The sequence below is a fragment of the Muntiacus reevesi genome, chromosome 18 (assembly GCF_963930625.1).
Source record: "Muntiacus reevesi chromosome 18, mMunRee1.1, whole genome shotgun sequence".
Lineage (NCBI taxonomy): Eukaryota > Metazoa > Chordata > Mammalia > Artiodactyla > Cervidae > Muntiacus > Muntiacus reevesi.
Window position 1 is genome coordinate 47,713,741 of NC_089266.1, and position 22,891 is coordinate 47,736,631.

Below are 22,891 nucleotides of genomic sequence, written 5' to 3' on the forward strand. Positions count from 1 at the left end.
GTGATGCGAGGATCGCCTGTAATTCTGCTGTTTGGGGGGTGAGCCCCAGTCAGGGAATGATAGTCCCTTTGTGCTGGCTTCAAGTAGAATGTGCATTTGAAATCATCCCCCAGGGGTTGGTTTTGGAAACAAGGGTGACCCATTTGAGCTTTCTTTCGCACTCCAGGGACTCCATCCCATTCCGGAGTGGTACACATCCGCAAAGCGCTGGCCAGCTTTCAGGTTGCAGTCTGTGCGTGTCAAACCTTGTGTTTTAGAAAAGCCCATGCCAGATGCTCTCACGGCATCAAAGCAACAGACCCGCATGGTGAAAAGCTCAGCCCGAGAGGTAGATCACCCGCTCTTCATGGCCACTCTGCCACTTGCGCACATTTCTTAATTTCTCCAAACTTCCGTTCCCTTGTCTGCAAAGACGGGGTAACAGTATCAACCTCGTAGGCAGTAGGCATGTGAAGCACATAGCAAAGGACAGCAGAAGGCAACGCTGATGCTATCCAAACTCTCCAGATCACCCTGTGAGGATGGTGACTGATACTCTTGGCAGCTCTCTGTCTTCCATCAGTCCTGGAGGCAAAGAGGTGATGGTTGCATTTTATTCTCCTTTAAAATTTTTTTTTTAATATATAGATCATTTTTAAAGTTTTTATTGAATTTGTTACCGTATAAATTTTTTTTTTTTTGACCTCGGGCATGTGGGATCTTAGTTCCCCAACCAGGGATGGAACCTGCAACCCCTGCATTAGAAGGTTTAGTCTTAACCACTGGACCACCAAGGAAGTCCCAATGGTTGCATTTTAGAGTAGGAAGAATCTTGACCAAGGTGACCCAAATAGGAAGGAGATAGAATTTGGGGTCGAGCAAAACTGGGTTTGAATTCTTGCTTCCTTGCTTACTAGTCAGGTGACACAGAGCTACTCTCTCGACTCTTTTGAGGCTCAGTTTACTTAATCTGTGGCAGTGGTTTAGTTGCTCAGTCGTGTCCAACTCTTGCCACACCATGGACCGTAGCCTGCCAGGCTCCCCCGTCCATGGGATTCTCCAGGCAAGAATACTGGAGTGGGTTGCCATTCCCTTCTCAGGGGATCTTCCCAACCCAGAGATTGAACCCTGGTCTCCTGCATTGCAGGCAGATTCTTTACAGACTGAGCCACACAGGAAGCCCTTCTTAATCTGTAAAACAGGGCAGTAATCATAATGCCTTCCTACATGTGTCCTTATCTATTGAGGACAGCCAGTGAAGCACTTCAGAAACCTTAAAGCTGGGGGCGGGGCAGAGAGGCTCAAGAAGGAGGGGCTATGTGAGTACTTAGAGCTGAATCACGTTGTGCAGCAGAAACCAACACCATAGTAAAGCAATTATCCTCCAATTGAAAATAAAATTCTGCTTTACATGAATGATTTAAAGAAAAGAAACACTAAAGCCATACACGCTCTAAGTTGTTTTTATTATTGGCACCCACTTTTCTCTTTCACCATTGAAACCAAACATTGAAATGGCAGAGATTACTGTCACTCCATTGACTTTCTGCAAAAGACTGCATTACTCAAGAGAATCTGAAGGCAGGTCACTGATTTTTTTTTTTTTTAATGACTCTGACGTTTTGAAAAACAAGTCCGGCAAACAAGCTGGTTCTCTCTTGTTTGATGTGGTCAGAATTCCTTCTTGGTCACGTGACCCCTAACTCACAACGTGATGCTTATTTTAAAAACACAAACAAATCTGTTTGGGTTTTTTTCTTTCTTTCTTTTTCAAATTCACTTTGGAAGCTATGGGATTGATCAGAAGGGCAGGCAGGAGATAGGGTCTTCCAGGGGTACTGGTGTGAGAACTATAATCTGAGGAGCTCTGGGTCACAAGGAAAAGGCAACTCAAACATCTGATGTATGTATCCCAACCCTAAGTCACCTGTGAGTATTCCTGGTGCCATCAAGAATGTCTGGGTTAGTTCAGAGTGAGGGGGGAACAGTCCTTTCTTAGTAATAATTTTTAAAATTATGTTAAAACCACAAAAAGTAAGCTACTTAATCATGAATAAAAGTATGTTGTGTATATGTGTGTGTTGTGTGTGTGTAAAACTGAAAGCTCCTTATAATTCATGGGGAAATAGTGAAAGTGTTTCTAATGACATAGAATCAAATTAAGCATGTCTATTACATCTGTTACTGGTTAATACTATTCAGAAAGTTCTAACCCATGCAATATGACACATAGACGTATTACCACTAGCAAGGAGGAGAGACCTTTTTAGCATTATATGCTTGTAATGCCATTATATATACACTTGGGAAAATGGCAGTCATTAAGGAAAACACAGTATTAGGAATAAATGAAAGGATTCAATCCTTAATAAAAGGAATCAGAGTGGCCTTGGATAAAATACACAAAACTCAGTAGCTTTCTCTTATTAATCTGTCATTAAAATATAATGATGAAACAGTGTGGGAGTACCTGGGACCAAGCCTTATTTAGTAGCTTTGTCATTACGATAGTGGCTCCTTGAAAGAAAAAAAAGGGGGGGTTTTGTTTGTTTTTTTTTAATGTATAGTAGAGATTTGGGAAAATTAGAGAAGCCCAATAATGGATAATGACTGATCTCCCCCAGACAGACCTCAGTAATAATTGCAGGGAAAAAGCCCTCTATAAAAAGTAAGAACTTGAATTTTAGAGTCAGACAGACCTAGGTTTGAACACCGGAGGTATTGTTTATTAGGTTGTTGGTTGTTGGTTCTCAGGCAATATGCATGTCTACTCTGAGCCTGTTTTTTCATTCGTGAAATGGGAGTAGCAGAAGCATCTGCCTCACGGGTATAGTGAGGTTTGTGAGTTAATAAATGAGTAGTGTTTCCCAGATCCTATACTCAATGAAAGCTTTCATGCACTCTGGGCCCTAGACCTGGACCCTAATCTGCTACACTTGGGAATCCCAGGGCATTTCTCCAGTTATTATTTGTAGCAATCACATATTTTTAGCACCAATCATATAGACAGCATAGAGCAGAACAGAAGATGCTTTTTTTTCCTTTTTTTATCCATTTTTAATTTTACTTTTAAAACTTTTTTATTTTACATTGAAGTACAGCCAGTTGACAATGTTGTAACAGTTTCAGGTGGAGAGCAAAGGGGCTCAGCCATACATATCCATGTATCCTTTCTCCCCCAAACTCCCCTCCCATCCAGACTGACCTGTGACATTGAGCAGAGATCCCTGTGCAACATGGTAGGACTTTGCTGGTTATCCATTTTAAACAGAGCAGTGTGTACATGTCCATCCCCAACTCCGTAACTGTCCCTTCCCAGCATCCTCCCCTCCTGAAAACCATAAGCTCATTCTCTAAATCTGTGAGTCTGTTTCCAGAACCATTTCCATCATGAACCAGTGACAGTCATATCATACACGTGGGCTGAAGAATCTCTAAGGCAGGCTAGTGACTCAAAGGAAGTCAACAGCAATGCACATGAGGGAAGGGATTATGGTCGATATTACTTACCTCTCTCTCCTCTGTTTCTAGAACAGTGCCTGTCCCTCAGTTGGTGCTTAATAATTGTTAATGAATGAATGCATGAATGCACCAATGAGTTAGCTGTGCCAAGGAATTGCTAAGTGATGTCATTTTGGACACTGCTCTTCGCAACCTGGGTTCCACTCATGCTGCTCTTGTTTTTTCTCTCCAGCAGATCTCGGTCTCGGGAGGAGGTTTGCCCCCTGTCAGCACGTTGACGAATATCCACAGCCTGTCCCACCACAATCCCCAGCAATCTCAAAACCTCATCATGACCCCCCTCTCTGGAGTCATGGCCATTGCACAAAGTAAGCTCTGTTCTTGGTCAGAAAACTTGGGGGCAGGGAGGAGTGCTTTGGGAAATGAGTCAACCTGATTAAAAAAAACAAAAACAAAAACAGTAAAGAAGATATTCTTCCAACTCATCCACCACTTATAGATTTGATTCAACTCATTTCGTTCCTTATCTCTCTCTTCAAGATTTGGACTTTTCAGGCTAAAATTAGAAGAAATTAGGGAATGGAGTTGAATCTGGGTCATAGCTCACCAGCTGTGTGTCTTGGGTCAAATCATTGCGTCTTTATGAGGGTCAGTCTTCTCATCTGTAAAATGGGTTATTGGGACAAGCCAATGACTGGATATGTAGACATGCTTGTACGTTGATAAAGTATGAATATGTATAATATTGTAGCTTATATTTTTGTCCAGTGTTTGTTCCTATCCCTGAGTATGTGGTGGGTTTTCCAGGAGGTTGGGTTGTACTGATTTTTCTTTGTGTTGTTTGAGGTAGAGTAAGACATGAGGTGGAGTAAGACTTGATGAAAGTGAAAGAGGAGAGTGAAAAAGTTGGTTTAAAACTCAGCATTCAGAAAACTAAGATCATGGCATCTGGTCCCATCACTTCATGGGAAATAGATGGAGAAACAGTGGAAGCAGTGTCAGACTTTATTTTTGGGGGCTCCAAAATCACTGCAGATGGTGATTGCAGCCATGAAATTAAAAGATGCTTACTCCTTGGAAGGAAAGTTATGACCAACCTAGATAGCATATTAAAAAGCAGAGACATTACTTTGCCAACAAAGGTCTGCCTAGTCAAGGCTACGGTTTTTCCAGTGGTCATGTATGGATGTGAGAGTTGGACTGTGAGGAAAGCTGAGCGCCGAAAAATTGATGCTTTTGAACTGTGGTGTTGGAGAAGACTCTTGAGAGTCCCTTGTACTGCAAGGAGATCCAACCAGTCCATCCTAAAGGAGATCAGTCCTGGGTGTTCATTGGAAGGACTGATGCTGAGGCTGAAACTACAATACTTTGGCTACCTGATGTGAAGAGTTGACTCATTGGAAAAGACCCTGACGCTGGGAGGGATTGGGGGCAGGAGGAGAAGGGGACGACAGAGGATGAGATGGCTGGATGGCATCACCGACTCAATGGACGTGAGTTTGAGTAAACTCTGGGAGTTGGTGATGGAAAGGGAGGCCTGGCGTGCTGCGATTCATGGGGTCGCAAAGAGTCGGACCCGACTGAGCAACTGAACTAAACTGAACTGAAGACATGAAGGGCTCCCTTCTTTTTTTTTAGATATAATATTTAGTAATTGATTGATCTTATTTTGGACATGCCCCCATGACATGGCGTGTGGGATCTTAGTTCCCCAACTAGGGACTGAACCTGTACCCCCTGCAGTGGAGGTGCAGAGTCTTAACTGCGGGACCACCTGGAAAGTCCATGGGCTTCCTTCTTAATGGGGAATTCTGTATGGTCAAATGAGACCTCTTTGGCAGGTGGTGAAAACATACTGAGAAGGAACTCTGCAGGAAACTGTCATAGCATCTCTGAGCCTTGACAGATTTAAAGAGAAATAGATTTTTTATGCCCAGTCCTGTAGATAGAGCGAGGCATCAGGTCCTTCCCCCCCTGGGGGCTCACCTCCCACAGCCAACCTGTCCCTATCCATCACAGATGGGCCCTTGCAGCACAAGAAGGCTGCCATGGGTGTGCCTGTGGGTGCCACTCTCAGAGTAATGATGTTGAGGCGTATTCAGTTTATTTTCTGCCTTGTGTTGACAGCTCAGGCCAAGTCTTCCCTGTGATCCAGGGAGCATCCATGAGAGGTTTTGGGGGAGAGCTATGGGAGGTACATTTCCCATCTTTCTTCTACCCTGGGGATCAACCGCTGTCTTTGTGGCCTCCCTGTGTCCAGCGCCCACATGAACCACTTATTAATTTGTTCCTGCCTTTTTCGCTTCTCTATCCACTCTCCCTAAACCTTATCTAGCCTCAGATCACTTCTGAAGGGATGGACTTATGTGCTCCTTGAGGGCAAAACAGAGCCAGGCCCATAGGAGTCACTTGAATTTATTGAATGAGTACATTTGGCCCCCTCTCTGTCCTCAGCTGCTGGGAAACTGATGCCCTCCCCACTTAGCTTTATAAAAGGAACCTTTAGAGGTCTCACAAAATAAAAAAGGTGTTTTAAATTTGCTGCCTTTTCATGGGGCCGTCTCCAGGAATATGGTAACCACACTAAAACCAGGGTTTGAGAATGAGATCAGATTCCTGAAATCAGCTTGCTTGACTTCTAGGAGATTTTACTAAAAGGCCCATGGATAAGATATTGCATCTCTATTTCTACAACCAAAACTATACACAAACTGTCCCACTTACCATCTTTCTTCGCACCTCCAGCTTTGGCTGACACACACAGTTCTATATTTTCTTAGGCACTATGTGAATTAAAATTTTCCCTGGAGCTGTTACACATTTTTTTTCATTTTGCTCCTCCTAATTTTTCACACCTATCATTCTCTACCTTCTCACAATAATCTTATTCTCCTATTGCAGACAGCCGATACCAGAGTGTACTGACCTTAGATGGGTGTGTGTGTGTGTGTGTGTGTGTGTGTACTTGGAGTGCGGAAAGCACGAAGCATGATGAGAGGGTCACCAGCAAACATTGCTGAGACACACAGTCCTACCCCAGGGAGTGTCAGGATGAAGAATCGGTTATGGAGTCCAAGCTTGTTCTGCTCTCTGCACCACAGGCCAGTAAATCGAGAGATGAGTTGTTGAGCAATAAATAGCCAACTCCTGTCCTGTTGAGTGGGGCTTCCCAGGTGGCGCTAGTGGTAAAGAGCCTGCCTGCCAATGCAAGAGACATGAGACAAGGGTTTGATCCCTGGGTTGGGAAGATGCCCTGGAGGAGGGCATGGCAACGCGCTCCAGTATTCTTGCCTGGAGAATCCCTTGGACAGAGGGGCCAGGTGGTGGGCTGCACTCCATAGGGTCGCAAAGAATCAGACACGACTGAAGTAACTTAGCACGCACATCCTGTTGAGTATGTGGGCCCTGCTTGGTCACTGCAGAGGTCCAAGGAGAACGTGATAACAGACTCCCAAGCAATGCCAATTCATCATTCCCTACTCACCTTTTGGACTGGATAACATGCTTCTTAAGCAGGAACCAGTGCCCAGAAAACAGATGGGGAAGCCAAGAGTCACACTCCGCAGGAGCTCAAATGACATCAGTGGCTTTCCATCCTGGAACTGAGGCACTTTAGGGGCACAGCCTGTGTTGAAAATAAAATTCCTGGGCCTCACCTCCAAAGGGTCTGACTCATTCTGTCTTGGGTGGGGCCGAGGAATGTGTATTTCTTAAAGGGCTCCTCAGGAAAACTCAAAAACAATAGGCTGGTTGCAGAACTAGGTCCTCCAATGTCATCCACTCTAGATGGCATCATTTGCTTTTCTAGGCAGAGACTTCCTGAAAAGAGCAGTGGCGATGGGCTTGGGGAGAAAACAGCAAATCCATGGGGCTCCCTCGGAGTCTGAGACCTCATGGGAAAGTTAGGAAACAGGAGATCAAGGTGTCAGGCCTGGAGGAGAAGCTGAGCCCCTGGGGAGTTAGAGATAAGTTGTTCTGAGTGATCAGAGGACCCCCTCCTTCCCAGCCCCACCCAGGAGAGCCAGGTGGGGGCTTATTCCCCTTCCCTTCTCTGCTCACCTTTTAGGTTTCTGATAACAGTATCAGCTAAAGCTCTGCGCAGGCCATTGTTGAGGCCTCTGTGCTATCCCCACGGAGCATTGCCCCCTCCTGTGAGCCTGCTTATGGAACCCTCTCCATCTCAGGAAAGGCTCTTAGGCGTCTTTTCCCGCATCTGCCTAGAAAAGAGATCTTTTTTCTGGGTTTCCATCTTCAGCTTGTTCTACCCCTCCCCCCCACTATTTCCCAGAAAAAAAGTGAAACAAAGTGGAGTCACTCAGTCGTGTCCGACTCTTTGCAACCCCATGGGCTGTAGCCCACCAGGCTCTTCTGTCCATGGCATTTTCCAGGCAAGGCTACTGGAGTGGGCTGCCATTTCCTTCTCCAGGGGATCTTCCCAACCCAGGGATTGAACCGGGTCTCCCTCATTGCAGACAGGCGCTTTACCATCTGAGCCACCAGGGAAGCCCCCCCACAAAATGAGGTCAAATCAGGAACCTTGGCAACGCCAAGAAAGAAGTTGGGAGTATCTTTCCCCTCATCCTCCCATCCCCAGCCCCACCCCACTTCAGCTACCTGCCCCAGAATCCTGCCCAGGGAGCCAACGGAGGGTGGGTACCAGGGACCTGATCTTGGCAGCACTGGCCCCAGTTCTAAAGAGACCTCAGGATACAGACACAATACAGAACCACAGAGGTCCCCGTCCTCCAGAACAGAAAGATGGCAACACCTACTGTAACCACCAGCCTTCAACTTATTACTTCCTCCTTCCAGTAACATGGTCCTTCCATTGCCACCAGCCCTGTGCTGCCAAATAAGACACACTCACTTCACAAACTGGCTGAGTCGCTGTGTTTTATCCCCTCTCTGCTCTAGTTAAGAGAATGAGCATCTGACCTCTCTCAGGTCATTGCACAGCCAGCCGAAGGAGGGTCTTCAAGCTGCACACCTCTAGGACTGTGGAGGTTTTGTTTTTTATCAAAACATGGGCCCCTGCACACTGCTGCCCCCTGCTGGACAGACATATCTGGGCGGTAATCTGTACCTTAGAGTGGACGCCTTTAACTCAGTCCTGAGTGCACCAGGGCAAGCCTCCCTCGGAGCCAGGCATGGATGAAGTGGGCAGATACGCTGCTGTGGTTGTTCAGTCGCTCAGTCATGTCCGACTCTGCAGCCCCTTGGACTGCAGCACGCCAGGCTTACCTGTCCCTCACCGTCTCCCAGAGTTTGCCCAAGTTCATGTCCACTGAGTCAGTGATGCCATCCAACCATCTCATCTTCTGTCATCCCCTTCTCCTGCCTTCAGTCTTTCCCATCATGAAGGTCTTTTCCAGTGAGTGGGCAGACACAGAATGCTGCAACCCCAAGGGGGCTAAATTTGGGAGTTCAGAGGACAACTCTGGGGAACCTTCAGACCTCAGTCAGGTCTGTTGAAACCCCATTTCCATCTACAGCTATCTGTGGAATGTGGGCGAGTCACCTTATCTCTCTAAGCCTCAATTTTTCGGTCTATAAAATGGGTCTATAAAAATCACTTCCTGGGCAATCGCTTATGTAATAGTCTCAACCCAGTGCTGGCAAACAGCCGGAGCTCTGTTGCTGACCGTTCAAGTCTGTTCGCCTTTGCTCACCCCTGAAGCCGTCTCTGGTCCTTCCTCTCGTTCCCACAGGCCTCAACTCCTCCCAAGCTCAGAGCGTCCCCGTCATCAACAGCGTGGCCGGCAGCCTGGCAGCCCTGCAGCCCGTCCAGTTCTCCCAGCAGCTGCACAGCCCCCACCAGCAGCCCCTGATGCAGCAGAGCCCCGGGAGCCACATGGCCCAGCAGCCCTTCATGGCTGCGGTGACGCAGCTGCAGAACTCACACAGTAAGGACCCGGGCATGTCGGGGAGGGAGCGCCAAAGGGCCTCAGCAGCCAGCGTCTTCACTCTCTGGGTCTGAGTCATCTTGGAAACTTCCTGATTTGGTCACTTTTCCCTACCTGTGATCAACCAAGACAATTTCTTTCTTTCATTTTTTAAAAAATGTGTTTGGCTGCACTGAGTCTTCATTGCGGTACATGGGCCCTTCAATCTTTGTTTCAGTACATGGGATCTTTAGTTGCAGTGTGTGGGGATCTAGTTCCCAGACCAGGGATTGAACGTGGGACCCCTGCATTGGGAGCACGGAGTCTTAGCCACTGGGTCACCTGGGAAGTCCCAAGACAATCTCTTAAGCACAACTCTTACACGATGCTGTGCCTTTTCTGGTCCTCTTCTCTACCCCTGGAATTCCCAGGAGAGATTTTGCAGAGAACAGTTAAGGCCGATATGGGAAGAGAAGCTAGAGATAGCGATCTGGGGAGGTAAGGTAAATGTGGAACGAACCCATGGCCCCTTTCCCACCCTGGTTCCCATGAAAGAGATCCTCAGGCAAGCACACCCCTTTTCCCAACGAGCCTCAACTTAGCCTTTTCAGTCCAAAATTCCAGGCAGCTGTTATCAGATGATCAGACTTGGCATATAACTTGCCTCCTAACTGTCTTCTCTGAATTTGAAAAATCTTCCGGAGTCCCCACACTCTCCGATTTCCACACCCTAAACATGTCTAATCGAGAACCATCAACATGGGTGGAAAAAACCACCTGCACATGGAACATTAGAGTTTCTGCCCCACACAGAGAGGCTGCTTCCCACCCCCGATGTTTTCACCTCCCCTAAGACTACCTTTCAACCATTTAGCTTTGGGGGTGCTTTTGCCATACTGAGCAGCATGTGAGATCTTAGTTCCCCAACCCGGGATCGATCCTGTGCCCCCTACCTTGGAAACATAGGATCTTAACCACTGGACCCCCCCGGGAAGTCCCCCTTTCAACCATTTACCTCCCACCCACCCCTAGCCCCCATTTCTCCCCTCCTGAGCCCCAGAGCCCCAGCCCTCTGGCTATGTCAGGCTATAGGCCCTTGCCTCCGAGTCTGGGGAGAGAGCATGGGGAGGATGGTTTTCTGTCTTCCAGCACAACCCCATGGACACACTTGGGCTGCCTCTGGAATAGAGCAATAGTCTTGCATCAGACAGGCTTAGGTTTAAATCGTGTCTCTGAGCCTTAGCAGCTATGTAGCCGGTGGTAATTTCCTCAGCCACTCTCAACTTCAGTTTTTTCATCTTAAAATGGAAATAGTGTGCATGTGGAGTCACTATGAAAGTGAAACAAAAGGAGGTATGAACTGTGTTTGGTAACCATTAAGAGTTCTTAAAATGTGGACTTCCCTGGTGGTTCAGTGGTTAAGACTTCATGCTTCCAAGGCAAGGGGCGTGGGTTTGATCCCTGGTTGGGGAACTAAGATCCTACATGCCATGTGGCCAAAAATTTTGAAAAATAAATATTTAACAAGAGTTATAAAAATGCAAACAGTTATTTATTAAGGGTGTCTAATAGGAGGAGGCAGGGGTAGGAAAGAGGATTTCAGTTTCTCTTCTGGCTGCGAGTCTGAGGGGCAGCGGCTAAGTTCAGCCTCCTTTTACGCTCGGGGCTCCATCCCGCCCCAGGCCTGCAGAGCTGGTTTCTACGTACCATCTCACATTCCAATCACATTTTCGTGGCTTTTAAAAAATCTGCCACAGCCTGCAGCAGAGCCTGGGACCACATGTGTTACACTGTCCTTCCTTCCCGGTCCCGACAGCGTGCTCCCCCCGCCTCACCTGGGCAGGATTCCTCAGCGGCGAGGCTCGGGTGGGACAGTCAGAGAGGGGTCACCAGCGACCTGTGGACTGCCAAGGCCCTGCTGTCCTGGCTGGCTCTGAAGAGAGAGCTCGTGGGGCCCCAGACCAGGAAATAACCAGCCTCCCACCAAGGGAAGGACAGGCTGAGACGGCAGGCTGTGACCTTCACCCCCATTCCCTACTGGAGGACTCCTTGGTAGAGCAAGCTGGTCCCTCCCTCAAGGCCAAACATCCACATGCTTTCTGGGTGGGTCATGTGACCTGGAATTTACATGAATCTTGTGGATGAACCAGCATGAGTCAAAGGTTCCAGATCTGGTGGACACATACTGGAAAAACAAAAAGTGAAAACCACATGCTTCTGGAGCTTTTATTGGAATCTAGGCTCAGGGAGCTTCCCTAGTGGCTCAGACGGTAAAGAATCCGCCTGCAATGTAGGAGATGTGGGTTCAGTCCCTGGGTCAGGAAGATCCCTTGGAGAAGGGAATGGCAACCCACTCCAGTATGGAGAATCCAATGGTCAGGGAAGCCTAGAGGGCTACAGTCCATAGGGTCATAAAGAGTCGGACACGACTGAGCGACTAACACTTTTGTCCATTGTACTTCATTTGTGTGATGTCATAAGGCATTTTAGTGCAAACTGGGACAGCCCAAAATCATGCAAGTAACGACACCCATGTCTACTTAACAATTATTAATCAATCTACAATTGCTAGCGTGAGACCTGGGACTTGAGTCACTACAGAAATAGTAAGCAAACAGGCCAGCTCCTTCATTTTGCCAGCTACTAAGAACTTTTTCACTTAAATTCTCAGCTGCACCACATACGCCCCAGTATCAGTTGTGTTTTGGGGTTTTATTTGTTTGTTTGTTTTTGAATATTTATTTATTTATTTGGCTGTGCCGATCTTAGTTGCAGCATGTGGAACCTGGTTCCCTGACCAGGGATCGAACCCTAGCCCCATGCATTGGGAGCATGGAGTCTTAGTCACTGAACCACCAAGAAAGTCCCAGGATTACTTGCTGTAACCAGGCATCCAATACTTTGAAAGTCAGGGGGAAAGAAGTGCTCCCACCACAGAAGCACTGTCCACCTCTATGTACCAGGCACTGTGGAAACCTATCTATTTGGTAAAGTGCTTTAAACATGGTCTCTTTTAATCCTACAACAGGTATCATTCCCATTTTACAGAGGAGGAAACTGAGGCTAACTGAGTTGATTAAGGAGCCAGGATTTAAACACATGGCCATTCTTTTTGATCACATCACACTGCCTTGCCCAAACATAACTACCGCCCACCACCACCCCCCTTTTACCTGCCTGGGGAGAAAGGAACAGTAGTGTGGGATGAGGGATGGTCTGTAGCTGTGCTTACAGTCTTGCTCCTTGATCTTGTCTTCACTCTCTCTGCAGTGTACACACACAAGCAGGAGCCTCCCCAGTATTCCCACACCTCCCGGTTTCCATCTGCGATGGTGGTCACGGATACCAGCAGCATCAGTACGCTCACCAGCATGTCTTCCAGTAAACAGGTAATGCCGGCAAGAAGGTAGGGGCAGGGAAGGGATGACTATGACTACTGATGTGCAGAGAGCATGACGAGTGTGGACTCAGCCTCAGTGTGGTCCTTCTGAGGCTCCTCTGGTACTTTCTAAAAGAATCCCTGAGGTCACAAGGCAAAGAAGATGGGCCACAGGCTGAAGGGGCTTATTGTTCCCCTAGCATCCCTAACAAGAGCACAAGAGAAGCAAGTGCAATCAGCTGCTGGAGACTGGATTATACAGAGCCTGTAGGCAATGAGGTTGAGGATCCCCAGTGGACTGGTCATGATCCATGGACAGGGTGTTTCCGAGGAGGACTCAGAAAGTCAGACCCTCTGGAGTCTCATGCTTTGCAAGAGGGATCCTTGAGGATTTCCCATCAGTTAACGAACAGAGAAAACGAACAGTGAGTCAGAGGTCCCGAGTCTGATTCACCCAGTTCAGAACTCATCCTGAACCCCCAATTGCTGTAAGCTCCAGAAAATGACCCAATTCTGCCAACCCCCAGGGACTCCCCAGTAGACAGTCTAGCCTTACCAGGGGCCCGTGTTCACTTGGTGCTTTATAGAGAAGCTCAGAATCAGTTTCCTGGTGCATTGAAAGTGGGGAATCCAGAGGCTTAGTCACCATTTCAGTTGATGACTAATTCCCACCTCCACATACCTAGAGGGAGGGGATGAGGGTTAAGATGACCTATGGTGAAGCCACAGCTTGGGCAGCTGGACTCAAACGAGACGCTGAGAGTTAGGAAACAGGACAAGACGTCTGAACACAGGTCGCAATTCCAGAGTAACACAATAGGACCTTTTAGTAGCTGGGGTCTGTGCAGCGTGGGAACTGTTTGGCCTTTATTGATCGCTAGATAAGTTGGTGACAACCTTGAACTTCATGTCAGAGGCTCTCGGCAGCGTTTGGTCCTGTGGATGGTCTTTTCTTTCCCCCATCAAATCACACTTCATCCAATGCCATGTGCTCCTGAGCAAGTTCTTTCATGGGCTCAGCCTTCTCTGTTCTTCCTTTGCCCCCATCTCTTCCTGGTCCTGTAGTGTCATGAAATAGGTGGATTCAGTTCCTGGCTTTGCCACTTGCTCAGTGACCTTGACCTCCCTGAGCCTTCACTTTCCTCATCTCTAAAACAAGTCGTGGCATCTACTTGTTCTGTGAATTTGATGATGCTGTGTAGATTAAGTGCCTGGCACATCTTGGGTGCTGAAACACACATGACCTAGTCCTTCGGGCTGTAGAATGAGATGGGGTAGGGAGGGAGAGGTGTGTGAGACCCACTTTGCTACCCTTCTCTCACCCATTGGAAGATGAAAGGACAGCCCCTGTTGCCCTGCCCTTCGACTCCCATGCGATTTCCCACTCTTTGTAGTGAGCAGGGAAAACATTTATCTGTGCTCACCAATCTCAATCAGGGGGGCAGCCAGGCGCAGCAGCCCTGCTTGGGAATACCTTCCCCTTTGAAAGGTTTATCAATCCATCTGCCGCTTGGGCAGCCCTGGACGGGGCTGTGATTAATGATTCCTGTCTTTCCCAAGTTGACTTTGATGCTTACTTGTTGAAACAAGTCCTCTGCATTCAGGAAATGGCCTCTTAATCAAAACGCTTCGAGATGCTCTCTGAGATGCTGTACCAGCCCCCAAACGGGACCAAGTGGCCAGCTGACCTTGATGCCACATGAATGACCCTCTAGAACTACTGTGAAGTCATCTCGAAACCCCCAGACGTTTCAGGAGTCTGACGATAGACTCACAGTTCTATAGGATGATGACAATGACTTTCAGTAAGGCTGACACTCTTCATGTAACGCTGTGTGGTTTATGCTTCTCGTGAACATTATCTTGTTGTTTTCTTTTTGCCAAAACCTCCTAAGAAGTACAAAGAAGTAAACCAAGGCTCAGAGATGCAGGGTAACCTGCCCAAAGTCACAAGAGATAATATGCTGGGACTGAGCTTCCAGACTTTTGGCCTTAGATTCTAAATCCTGGACTTTTCCCACTTAAACAGTACTCGTCTTCCAATACCGATCTTTCTTAATTTTCCCTGCACTGGGTCTTCATTGCTGTGCACAGGCTTTCTCTAGTTGCAGCGAGCAGGGACTACTCTTCCTTATGGGACAGAGGCTTCTCGTTGAGGTGGCTTCTCTTGTTGCAAAACATGGGCTCTAGGGCTCATGGGCTCTGTAATGGAGGCGCAGGGACTTAGTTGAGCCAAGGCTTGTGGGACCTTATTTCCCAGACCAGGAATCAACCCTGTAGCCTCTGCATTGGCAGGCGGATTCTTAACCACTGGACCGCCAGGGAAGTCCTGGCAATACCCGTCTTTAAAATGCCCATGGTAATCACTGCTCTTGTGGTATGTAACAGTCAGGAACAAGAGTAAAAATTAAACCTACATAACTATATTCCAGTCAGGAAACTTTCTTCCTTCAAACAGCAGGAGAAGAGAGGCTAGGAAAGATGGAATGAAATGAGGAGGGTGAAGATGCTGCCTCCTCCTGGCAGCAGGAGGGACCCAGGGTGAGGAAAAGTTGTACAGGCTCTGTTCTGAAGGCAAAGGGTCAGAAGTGAGTTTCAGAAGGGAATTGGTGGCAATTCTGCTTTTTTGTTGTTTGAAAATAGTCTTTTCCAAAAAGAATTTCAAGACTATTGCTAGGAATCAGGGGCCTATGACGTAAGGAGAGGAAGATTCCTTGGCCAAATGTGTTGTGGGAATAGCTGGGTTTAACAGAAACCCCACAGGACAGGACTTCTCAGAATCTCTCCTGTGCCAATGTGGGCATTGAACCGGGTCCCATCCCGGGCAGGGCTGCTTTAGAGGCATCATGGAATGCTAGGAAAAGCCAACTGGTCTGAGCCAATCCTGACTCCTTCATACCTGCTCCATGACCTTGGGCAGTTAATTCAGGGCTGTGAGTCTGTTTCTTCATCTCTGAAGGGGAAGCTCCCCCCTCCCTCATACAGAATATTTAAAGTGCCTGAAGATCATGCCTGGTACTGAGTCATGTGCTCGAAGTGACAGCTTCCTCCCTCTTCCTACCCCTTTCTGTCTGTAATCCCTTAGAAGGCACCTTCCATTAGCTCCTTCAGTATTGAACTCACTGCTTGGTCTGCACGTGGTCAAAGGCGGTTCTGACAATAACATGTCTCAGGGTTAGGACCATCTCTCTGGCGCATCCTGCCTCCTGGGCCGGGGCTCCAGATCCCTGCTTCCCACTCTCCTGCTGCACAAGGATGCGCTTTCACCCACCTCCCAGAAGGTCCTGGGAGGGCCAATCGTTCAGGGCCTTTCAAAGCACCCAAGCCCTTCGTGTATGGCCAAATGCCTGGGCTTTAGTAGATGTTCAGTAAATATGAATGAGTGAGTGAATGAATGAGTGAATGAATTCAAATCTAGCATTCTTTTTAGTACCTCCTATTTGCCATGTAGCACTCCAGGTGCTTTTCCATCTTACCTTTCCTGGCTAACCCTCCTGCAAGGTAGAAATTTTTATGCCTAATTTACAGAGCCAAAAACGGAGGTTCAAAGATGGGGCGGAATCTGGCTAAGCATACAGGATGGTAAATCTGGAGCTAGAGTTCCAGTCTTTGGTTCTTCTCACTCCAAATCCACTCAACGACACTCACCTTCTAAGATCCATTTTTAAAGTGCTCATAAAAATGACTCAAGGTTATGCTGACCTGAGGGTAAAGCCAGGATTTGACCTGGTCTCCCAGTGTTTTCCAGCGTCAAGACAGGCATGCCGCAAGACCTTCTGGGTCATGTTTCAGAAACCTCAGGCTGGAACTTTCTCGCTGGGAATCCTTGGCAGCTACTGCCCTCTGTCCTTTCCAGAGCCTGTCTCCCGCCCCCACCCCCAATGAGTCCTGGCGAGTTACCCTCTGAGTGGATCTCTGCCTGAGCCTCCTGCAAAAACAACAGCCCTCCAGCCTGGAAACCAGACCACAGCAAGCACCAGCCTTGGCTAGAACAAGTGTGGGCAGGCTGTGAGCAGACTCCTGTTTCCACAACTCTACCCACCGCTCCACTTCCTAGTTTATATAGAGAGAGGTCAGGAGAGGACCACCCCCTCACCCCACCCTCTGCCCAGAGCAGTCACCCATCAGGGGTGCTGATGAGAAGGAGGTGGGCAGCTTCATCATAAGTCCCCTGAAGCTGCACCCACCCTGCCACCCCCTCCTACCCCTTCCCCATCCACTCCCAACCTTCCCCACTGGTGTGAGGCAGTGTGGGCTTGATGGTGAAGAGTCAATGTGGGAATTAGACAGACCCCATCCCCAGCTTCTGCCACTTTCTACCCATGTGACCAAAGGCGAAGGTCCAGCCTCTCTGAACTTCAGTTTCCTTACCTGTAATATGAAGATAACGATTCCTCCTTTGTGGGATCATTGAAAGGGCAAAATGCAATAAAACTTGTAAAACACTCAGCTCAGTGCTTGACTGGGAACACCCAGTCTGTGGCAGCTGGATCAACGTCGGCTTTCCCTGAGGGTAACCTTGGGTTTCTCTCGAGCTTAGGAAGGAGGATTTTAAAAGGCAAAGGGCATTTATTTCCCCCTGGTGTCCCACTCAGAAGATAAAAGGCAGTAATCTTACATAGTGGGTTTTCTGTTGAGACATCCTGGGCAAGTCACTTAAAATCTCTCTAAGCCTCAGTTCCCTAATCTAAAACACTGGAAGTATAGTCATTACTTGTAATGAACAGAACTATCATTAATCTAACTTAATAGATTATTAATAATCATCTGTATTCACTGTCTCCACTTCCTCACTCCCATTCTTCTTATTTTTATTGAGGTATAGTTGCTTTATTCTTGGAGTTTCAACATAGCAATTCACAATTTTTAAAGGTTGTACTTCATTTATAGTTATTATAAAATATTGGCTGTATTCCAGTATCCATGCTGCACATTAGATCCTTGTGGGTTATTTATTTTATTCATAGTAGTTTGTACCTCTCAATCTCCTCTCTTGTCCCACCCCTCTTCCCTCTCCCCACTGGTAACCACTGGTCTATTCTCCATATCTGTGAGTTTGTCTCTTTTTTATTACATTCACTAGTTTGTTGTATTTTTTAGATTCCACATGTACTGACACAGTACAGTATTTGTCTTTCCCTGTCTGACTTATTTCACTAAAACATGATGCCCTCCAAATCCATCTATGCTGTTGCAAATGGTGAAATTTCATTCTTTTTTATGGCTGCATAGTATTCTATTGTATATACCCAGGGTGGGGGGCTGGTGTACAGAGACCTGTACACCCCCACAGTTCTCTCTTGAGAGCATTCCAGGCTGGCTTTTGTCCCCACATTCCTGAAACCCCTCTTGTCCAGCTCATTAATATCTCCACGTTGCCAGATCCAGCGGTTACTTCTCAATCTCTATCTTTGACATAGCCAATCACTTCCTCTTTTTCACTCTTGAGTCTTAGAACATTACCCATTTTTGGTTCTCCTCCTGTGGCACTGGCCACTCCTCATTTCCTTGGCTGCCAGCTCATCTTTGCAACATTTACTAGTTGAGGGGCCCTGGGACTCATCTTTTGTCTCTTCTCCTCCATGTTTATTCCTGGGTGATCTCCAGTCCCATAACTTTGGATCAGATGTACACGACCATGGGTCTTATCATTCTATCTCCAGTACTGACCTCTCCATTCAGGGCAGATTCACAAACCCGGTGCCTCTTTGGCATGTACAGGTGCATGCCTAATATACCTCATCAGCATCTCGGATCGAATCTGCCTAACACAGCAGCTCTTCATTTTGCCCCAGTTTCTCCTGACTCAAATTGCTTTCTGCTTGGACTTGTCCATTTCCAAAAATGCCATCAGTTATTCAGGTGAGACTCCTGAGAGTACCCGCGATCATTTCACACCCCGCATCCCACATCCCGTCCATCAACAAGTTCTGCTAAGGGTCCTTTAAAATGCATCCTCCATCTGACTGCTTCTCACCCACCCCATTGCGCTCCTGCAGGAACTCCCCATTCCTGCCCCAATGGGATGGTTGTGCTCTGTTCTCCGCTCAGTGGTCTCTGAGAAAGGAAAGCCCATCATGTCACCGCCACCTCCCCGCCCTGTCAAAAGTCTCCACTAGCATCTGGTTGTAACCAGACTGAAACAGAGACTTCCAAGACCCTATGTGGTCACACTGAAGCCTCTCCTTCCTCTGTCCCCCGGCTTCAGCCAAACCAGAGCTGAAGGGCTCCCACCACAGGACTTCTGCCCCTGCGGTACCTTCTGCTGGAATATACTTTAGTGTGCATCTTTGCATATGCTTGTTGCATTCAGCTCAAATCTCAAAGAGTGGGGGAATCACTTCTCGACCCCCCCCTACATAATTTCTTCCCTCTTTCCTCTAGTCTTTGTGACCTTTTACCTTGATTATTTTTTGAGAGTGTTCATCTCTTCCTAAACTTTTATGTTATGCATTTCTTAACTCATTCATTGTTCAAAACGCTCACTAAAATGTCAGCTCAGTGGGGGTGGGGACAGAGTCCTGTTCACAGCTGCATGCCCAGCGCCTGCGAAAGTGCTGAGCGTAGGGAAGGCCCACAAAACCGTGTTAAATGAATGAATGACTATTACCTGCCTCAAAGGCATGATGTGAGAATTCTGTGGAATGATGCATGTCAAGGCGTTCCTTAGCAATGCAGCCTGACACACAGTAGGACCTTGGTGAGTGTCAGCTCTTCCCATTATGGATCAGATCTTCTTAGGGCGAGGACGTCCTTAAGAATCCTCCAGCCGCCCCACCCTCCGGACGGAGGGCTCTGTAGTCACTCAGGGACCCCCAGGCAGGGTCCCCACGGGGCTGGCTGAGCCGGGCCCCTGTTCTGAGGGAGCCCAGCGCACCCCTTATCAGATGTTTGTGTTTAGACTCTGAAGGGGGCAAATAACTCTCGTTCCTTTGACAACATTTAGGGCTCTGCCACCATTTTATTATGTGAGCAAACACTTGATAGCTGGGAAGCCCATCCCTAATGACAGGTCATAGAATCTCGCTGGCGTCTGCTTATCTGTTCTTGGTGTTTGCTCTTCCATTGAAACCTGTAAGGTCACAAGCCGTTTTCTCTCTCCTCCACCTGAAATCTGAAAATTGGAAAAAGCTTGATAGTGAGGAATAAAGAGATTGGAGAGAGCAGGGGTGGGTGGAGGGAGGAAGAGGAGGCAAAGGATATCAGAGGACCCTGCCCAGGGGCTCAAGAATGCAGAAGGGCCAGAAACCTGTCTCTGCACATGGACGCAGCACTCAGCCCCATTCTGAGGAGCACTGGGGGGTCGGGGGGTGGGGTGGGGGATGGGGAGCAGCTCAGACCGGGGCACCCCAGGCAGCTTAACAAGGACAGTTGTACCAGCACCATGGGGAGGACGGCATGACTAGCAGCCCATCTAATCCCTCAACGACCTTCATTATAAAGGTGGGGAAACCAAGGCCCAGAGAAAGGAGTTTGGACAAAAGCAAAGCTCGTAGGGACTTTTCCCTAGAGGTCCAGTGGCTAAGACTCCACACCCCAAGGCCAGGCGCCCGGGTTTATCCCTGGTCAGGGAACTAGATCCCATGTGCTGCAACTAAGAGTTCGCATAATGAAAAAAAAAAAAAGAGTTCGCATGCCGTAGCTGAGACCTGGTGCAGCCAAATAAATAAACATTAAAAAAAAAAAAAAAGCTAATAGAAAGTTCTTAACCTCGGTGTAATGTAAAGAACACCAGCTGGGAGGTCTCCCAGAATTGGTTTGAAACTCTGGCCCCACACTCTCCTAATTCCAAAACCTTGGGCAATTCCTGGTCTCTCTTTGACTTTGCTTTCCTAATCTGTAAAATGGACATAATAGCAGCCCCATACAAGGCTATGGCTGGGAGAACTGGTTAATGGGATAATAGTGGGATAAGAGGCCTTTAACAGTGTGATAGATGTGTGAACATGTTGTGTGTGTGTGTGTCTGTGTGTGGAGCGGGGAGTGACTGAGGGGGGGAGTCTTGAGAAAATGAACCGTTAAGTCAAAGGGCAGAAGCTTCCTCTGAGGTGACAACAAAGGGGAAAGGGAAGAAAGAGAAGCAAAGCAGGGGAGAAGGGACTCCCCGGAAGGAAAACGCGAGCTCTAATCTTCCATGATAGTTGAGATGAGCAAGGCCCATGGCTCTGGGAGTGGAGGCTGCCCCACATGGGGGTCTGGCTCTTCTCAGGGACTCCTCCACGCTGGGTCTCCTGCCCCAACCTACCCAGAAGCCTGGTTTCAGAGGCCTTTAGCCCTTAGATCCCAGTCCTCTGATTTCTTGTCTTGCTAGTAGCAAGCATTATAGAAAGCACTTTGCAATTTCCCACACTTCTTCCGGGTGTAGTGTTAGTACGTGGTGATTTTCTCTTGTGCTCTGTGGCCTTGGGGCTGATCATAGACCGGCAGCATCAGCCCAGCCTGGGAGTTGATTAGAAATGCAGGTTCTTAGGCCCACCCCCTGCCCACTGAGTCAGAATCTACCTTTTAAAAGCATCTCTGCTACTCCATTTGGGAAGGGGTCTGGGGGACCCCTGCTCTTAGAGGTCTTAGGAAGAAACCCTTACTTCCTTCAAAAGCAAAAGCTCCCCATCCAGCTGTCATTGCCACCAAATGAGCAATTTATAAAAAGCACTCTTGCAGGAAGAGGAGTCCCATTTCAGGATAAAGGTCGGCAAGTTATGACTCTTTCAAGGCCATTGGCAATTCACTTCTCTCTTCTGAAGTGGCCAAGGAATCCGGCTCCTAGATGTTTCTAAAGGGTGTGTGTTTCAGAACCAGCCCTGAAGGACTCTGAGGGGACGGGGTCCCCACATCTCCAGCCTCCAGCTCTCTGCTGCTTGAGTTGGGTCTCAGCTCCCCCAGACAAGCCAGACGCTAGGGGCCTAGGTCCCCGCCAGAGGCACACAGCTGAGCTGTCTCTCCTCTCTCTCTGCAGTGTCCTCTCCAAGCCTGGTGATGCCCACACATCACTTACTTTGTGCACAGCGACAAGGACCCTTCTTTTCCACACCATCACCCTCCGGGCAGCTGTCATGGAGAAGCGCAGCGACCCGACACGCAGCATCTGCGAGAGGTCCCTGCTCATCTGCTGTCCTGCCGGCGCCTCGGACGCTCGCTCTGAGAGGCGCAGCCCCTTCTATGCAGTATTGTCACGATGCCTCTCCCAGGAAGTCGGGTCTGTCCTAGAGGCAGGAGACAGAAGCGGCGGAAGAGGAAGAGAGAAAGCCGTAGCGTCTGCATCACTCTCTTTCATCGAACAAACTGAAGTGAAAACTTGAATCTGTTACTGAAATGAGAAGAGGAGGACAAGTGCTGTTGAACTGAGCCAAACACTGTAAATATCAGCCACCGCCCCCTGTCCCGCCCCCCTAATCCCGGCTGATCTGGAAATTTCTTTTAAAGAAGTAAATTTGTCCAATGGGTGTAAACTATAAACTACTGTAATTAAGTGCAATTTCCACCCTCTACTTCCTCTCCCCTCTGCCCTGAATATAATACTAAAGCATCTATCAATTTTCTCTGTAAAGGTCAGAGTTGAATTCTCAAAGTGATTTGCCCCCTCTCTCGTCCCCCACGGAGAAATACCTAAGGCAGAAGTGAAGCCCTTGACCCACATCCTCGGCCCTGGACACACACAGAGACTGTGTAGTTTGGACTGACTGCCAGCTCACTCTGATCTACTGATACCAAGACACACCTCTGGGTCCCCGGAAGGGCTGAACAGAGTGTCAGAGTAGTGTCTTCGCTTCCGGAAGAGTTGGGGGACCAGCCAGGACAGCCCCAGGAAACCCCAAGGCTGGCTGTTTGATAGCACAAAAAAAGTTGCCCTTTCAGAAAACCTCCCATTAAAACAATTTATTTTATCATGGCCCAGAGTCTCGTATTTCTACCTCTGATGCTTTCCCTGCCTTGGTTTCTCCAAGAATTCCTGGCCCCTTGTCTTCTTGGAATTTTCCACTTACTCCACGGGGCTCCCTGCTGCATGTCCCATTGTCTTTAGGCCGGCCTTATTGCTGAGGTAAGAAGTTTTTTCCCCCAGTCAGACTCCAATACTTTGTCTTTCTGTGACTCATCAGAGTAGACATGGAGCCAGCTCTCGGTGACTGTTGGTCACAGGAACAGAGGAAAAAGTAGGAAGTGTGGAATCACCATCATAATCAACATTGTC

At 48.1% G+C, this 22,891-nt stretch overlaps 1 protein-coding gene across 9 annotated transcripts in view; it reads left to right on the forward strand.

Annotated features, from left to right (window-relative positions):
* The window catches only part of HNF1B (HNF1 homeobox B), a 62,864-nt gene extending 40,257 nt beyond the window's left edge, over positions 1 to 22,607 (forward strand). For 2 of the 9 annotated variants that reach the window (XM_065908955.1, XM_065908957.1), the window contains exons 6-10: positions 167 to 328; positions 3,674 to 3,809; positions 9,150 to 9,344; positions 12,594 to 12,712; positions 21,659 to 22,607. In XM_065908955.1, coding sequence (XP_065765027.1) covers positions 167 to 328; positions 3,674 to 3,809; positions 9,150 to 9,344; positions 12,594 to 12,712; positions 21,659 to 21,679 — 633 coding nt within the window. In that variant the 3' untranslated portion in view covers positions 21,680 to 22,607. The remainder of the gene's footprint in view (positions 1 to 166; positions 329 to 3,673; positions 3,810 to 9,149; positions 9,345 to 12,593; positions 12,713 to 21,658) is intronic. The other 7 variants (XM_065908964.1, XM_065908962.1, XM_065908958.1 and 4 more) reach the window with 4 other exon arrangements.
* The last annotated feature ends 284 nt before the right edge of the window (positions 22,608 to 22,891 follow it).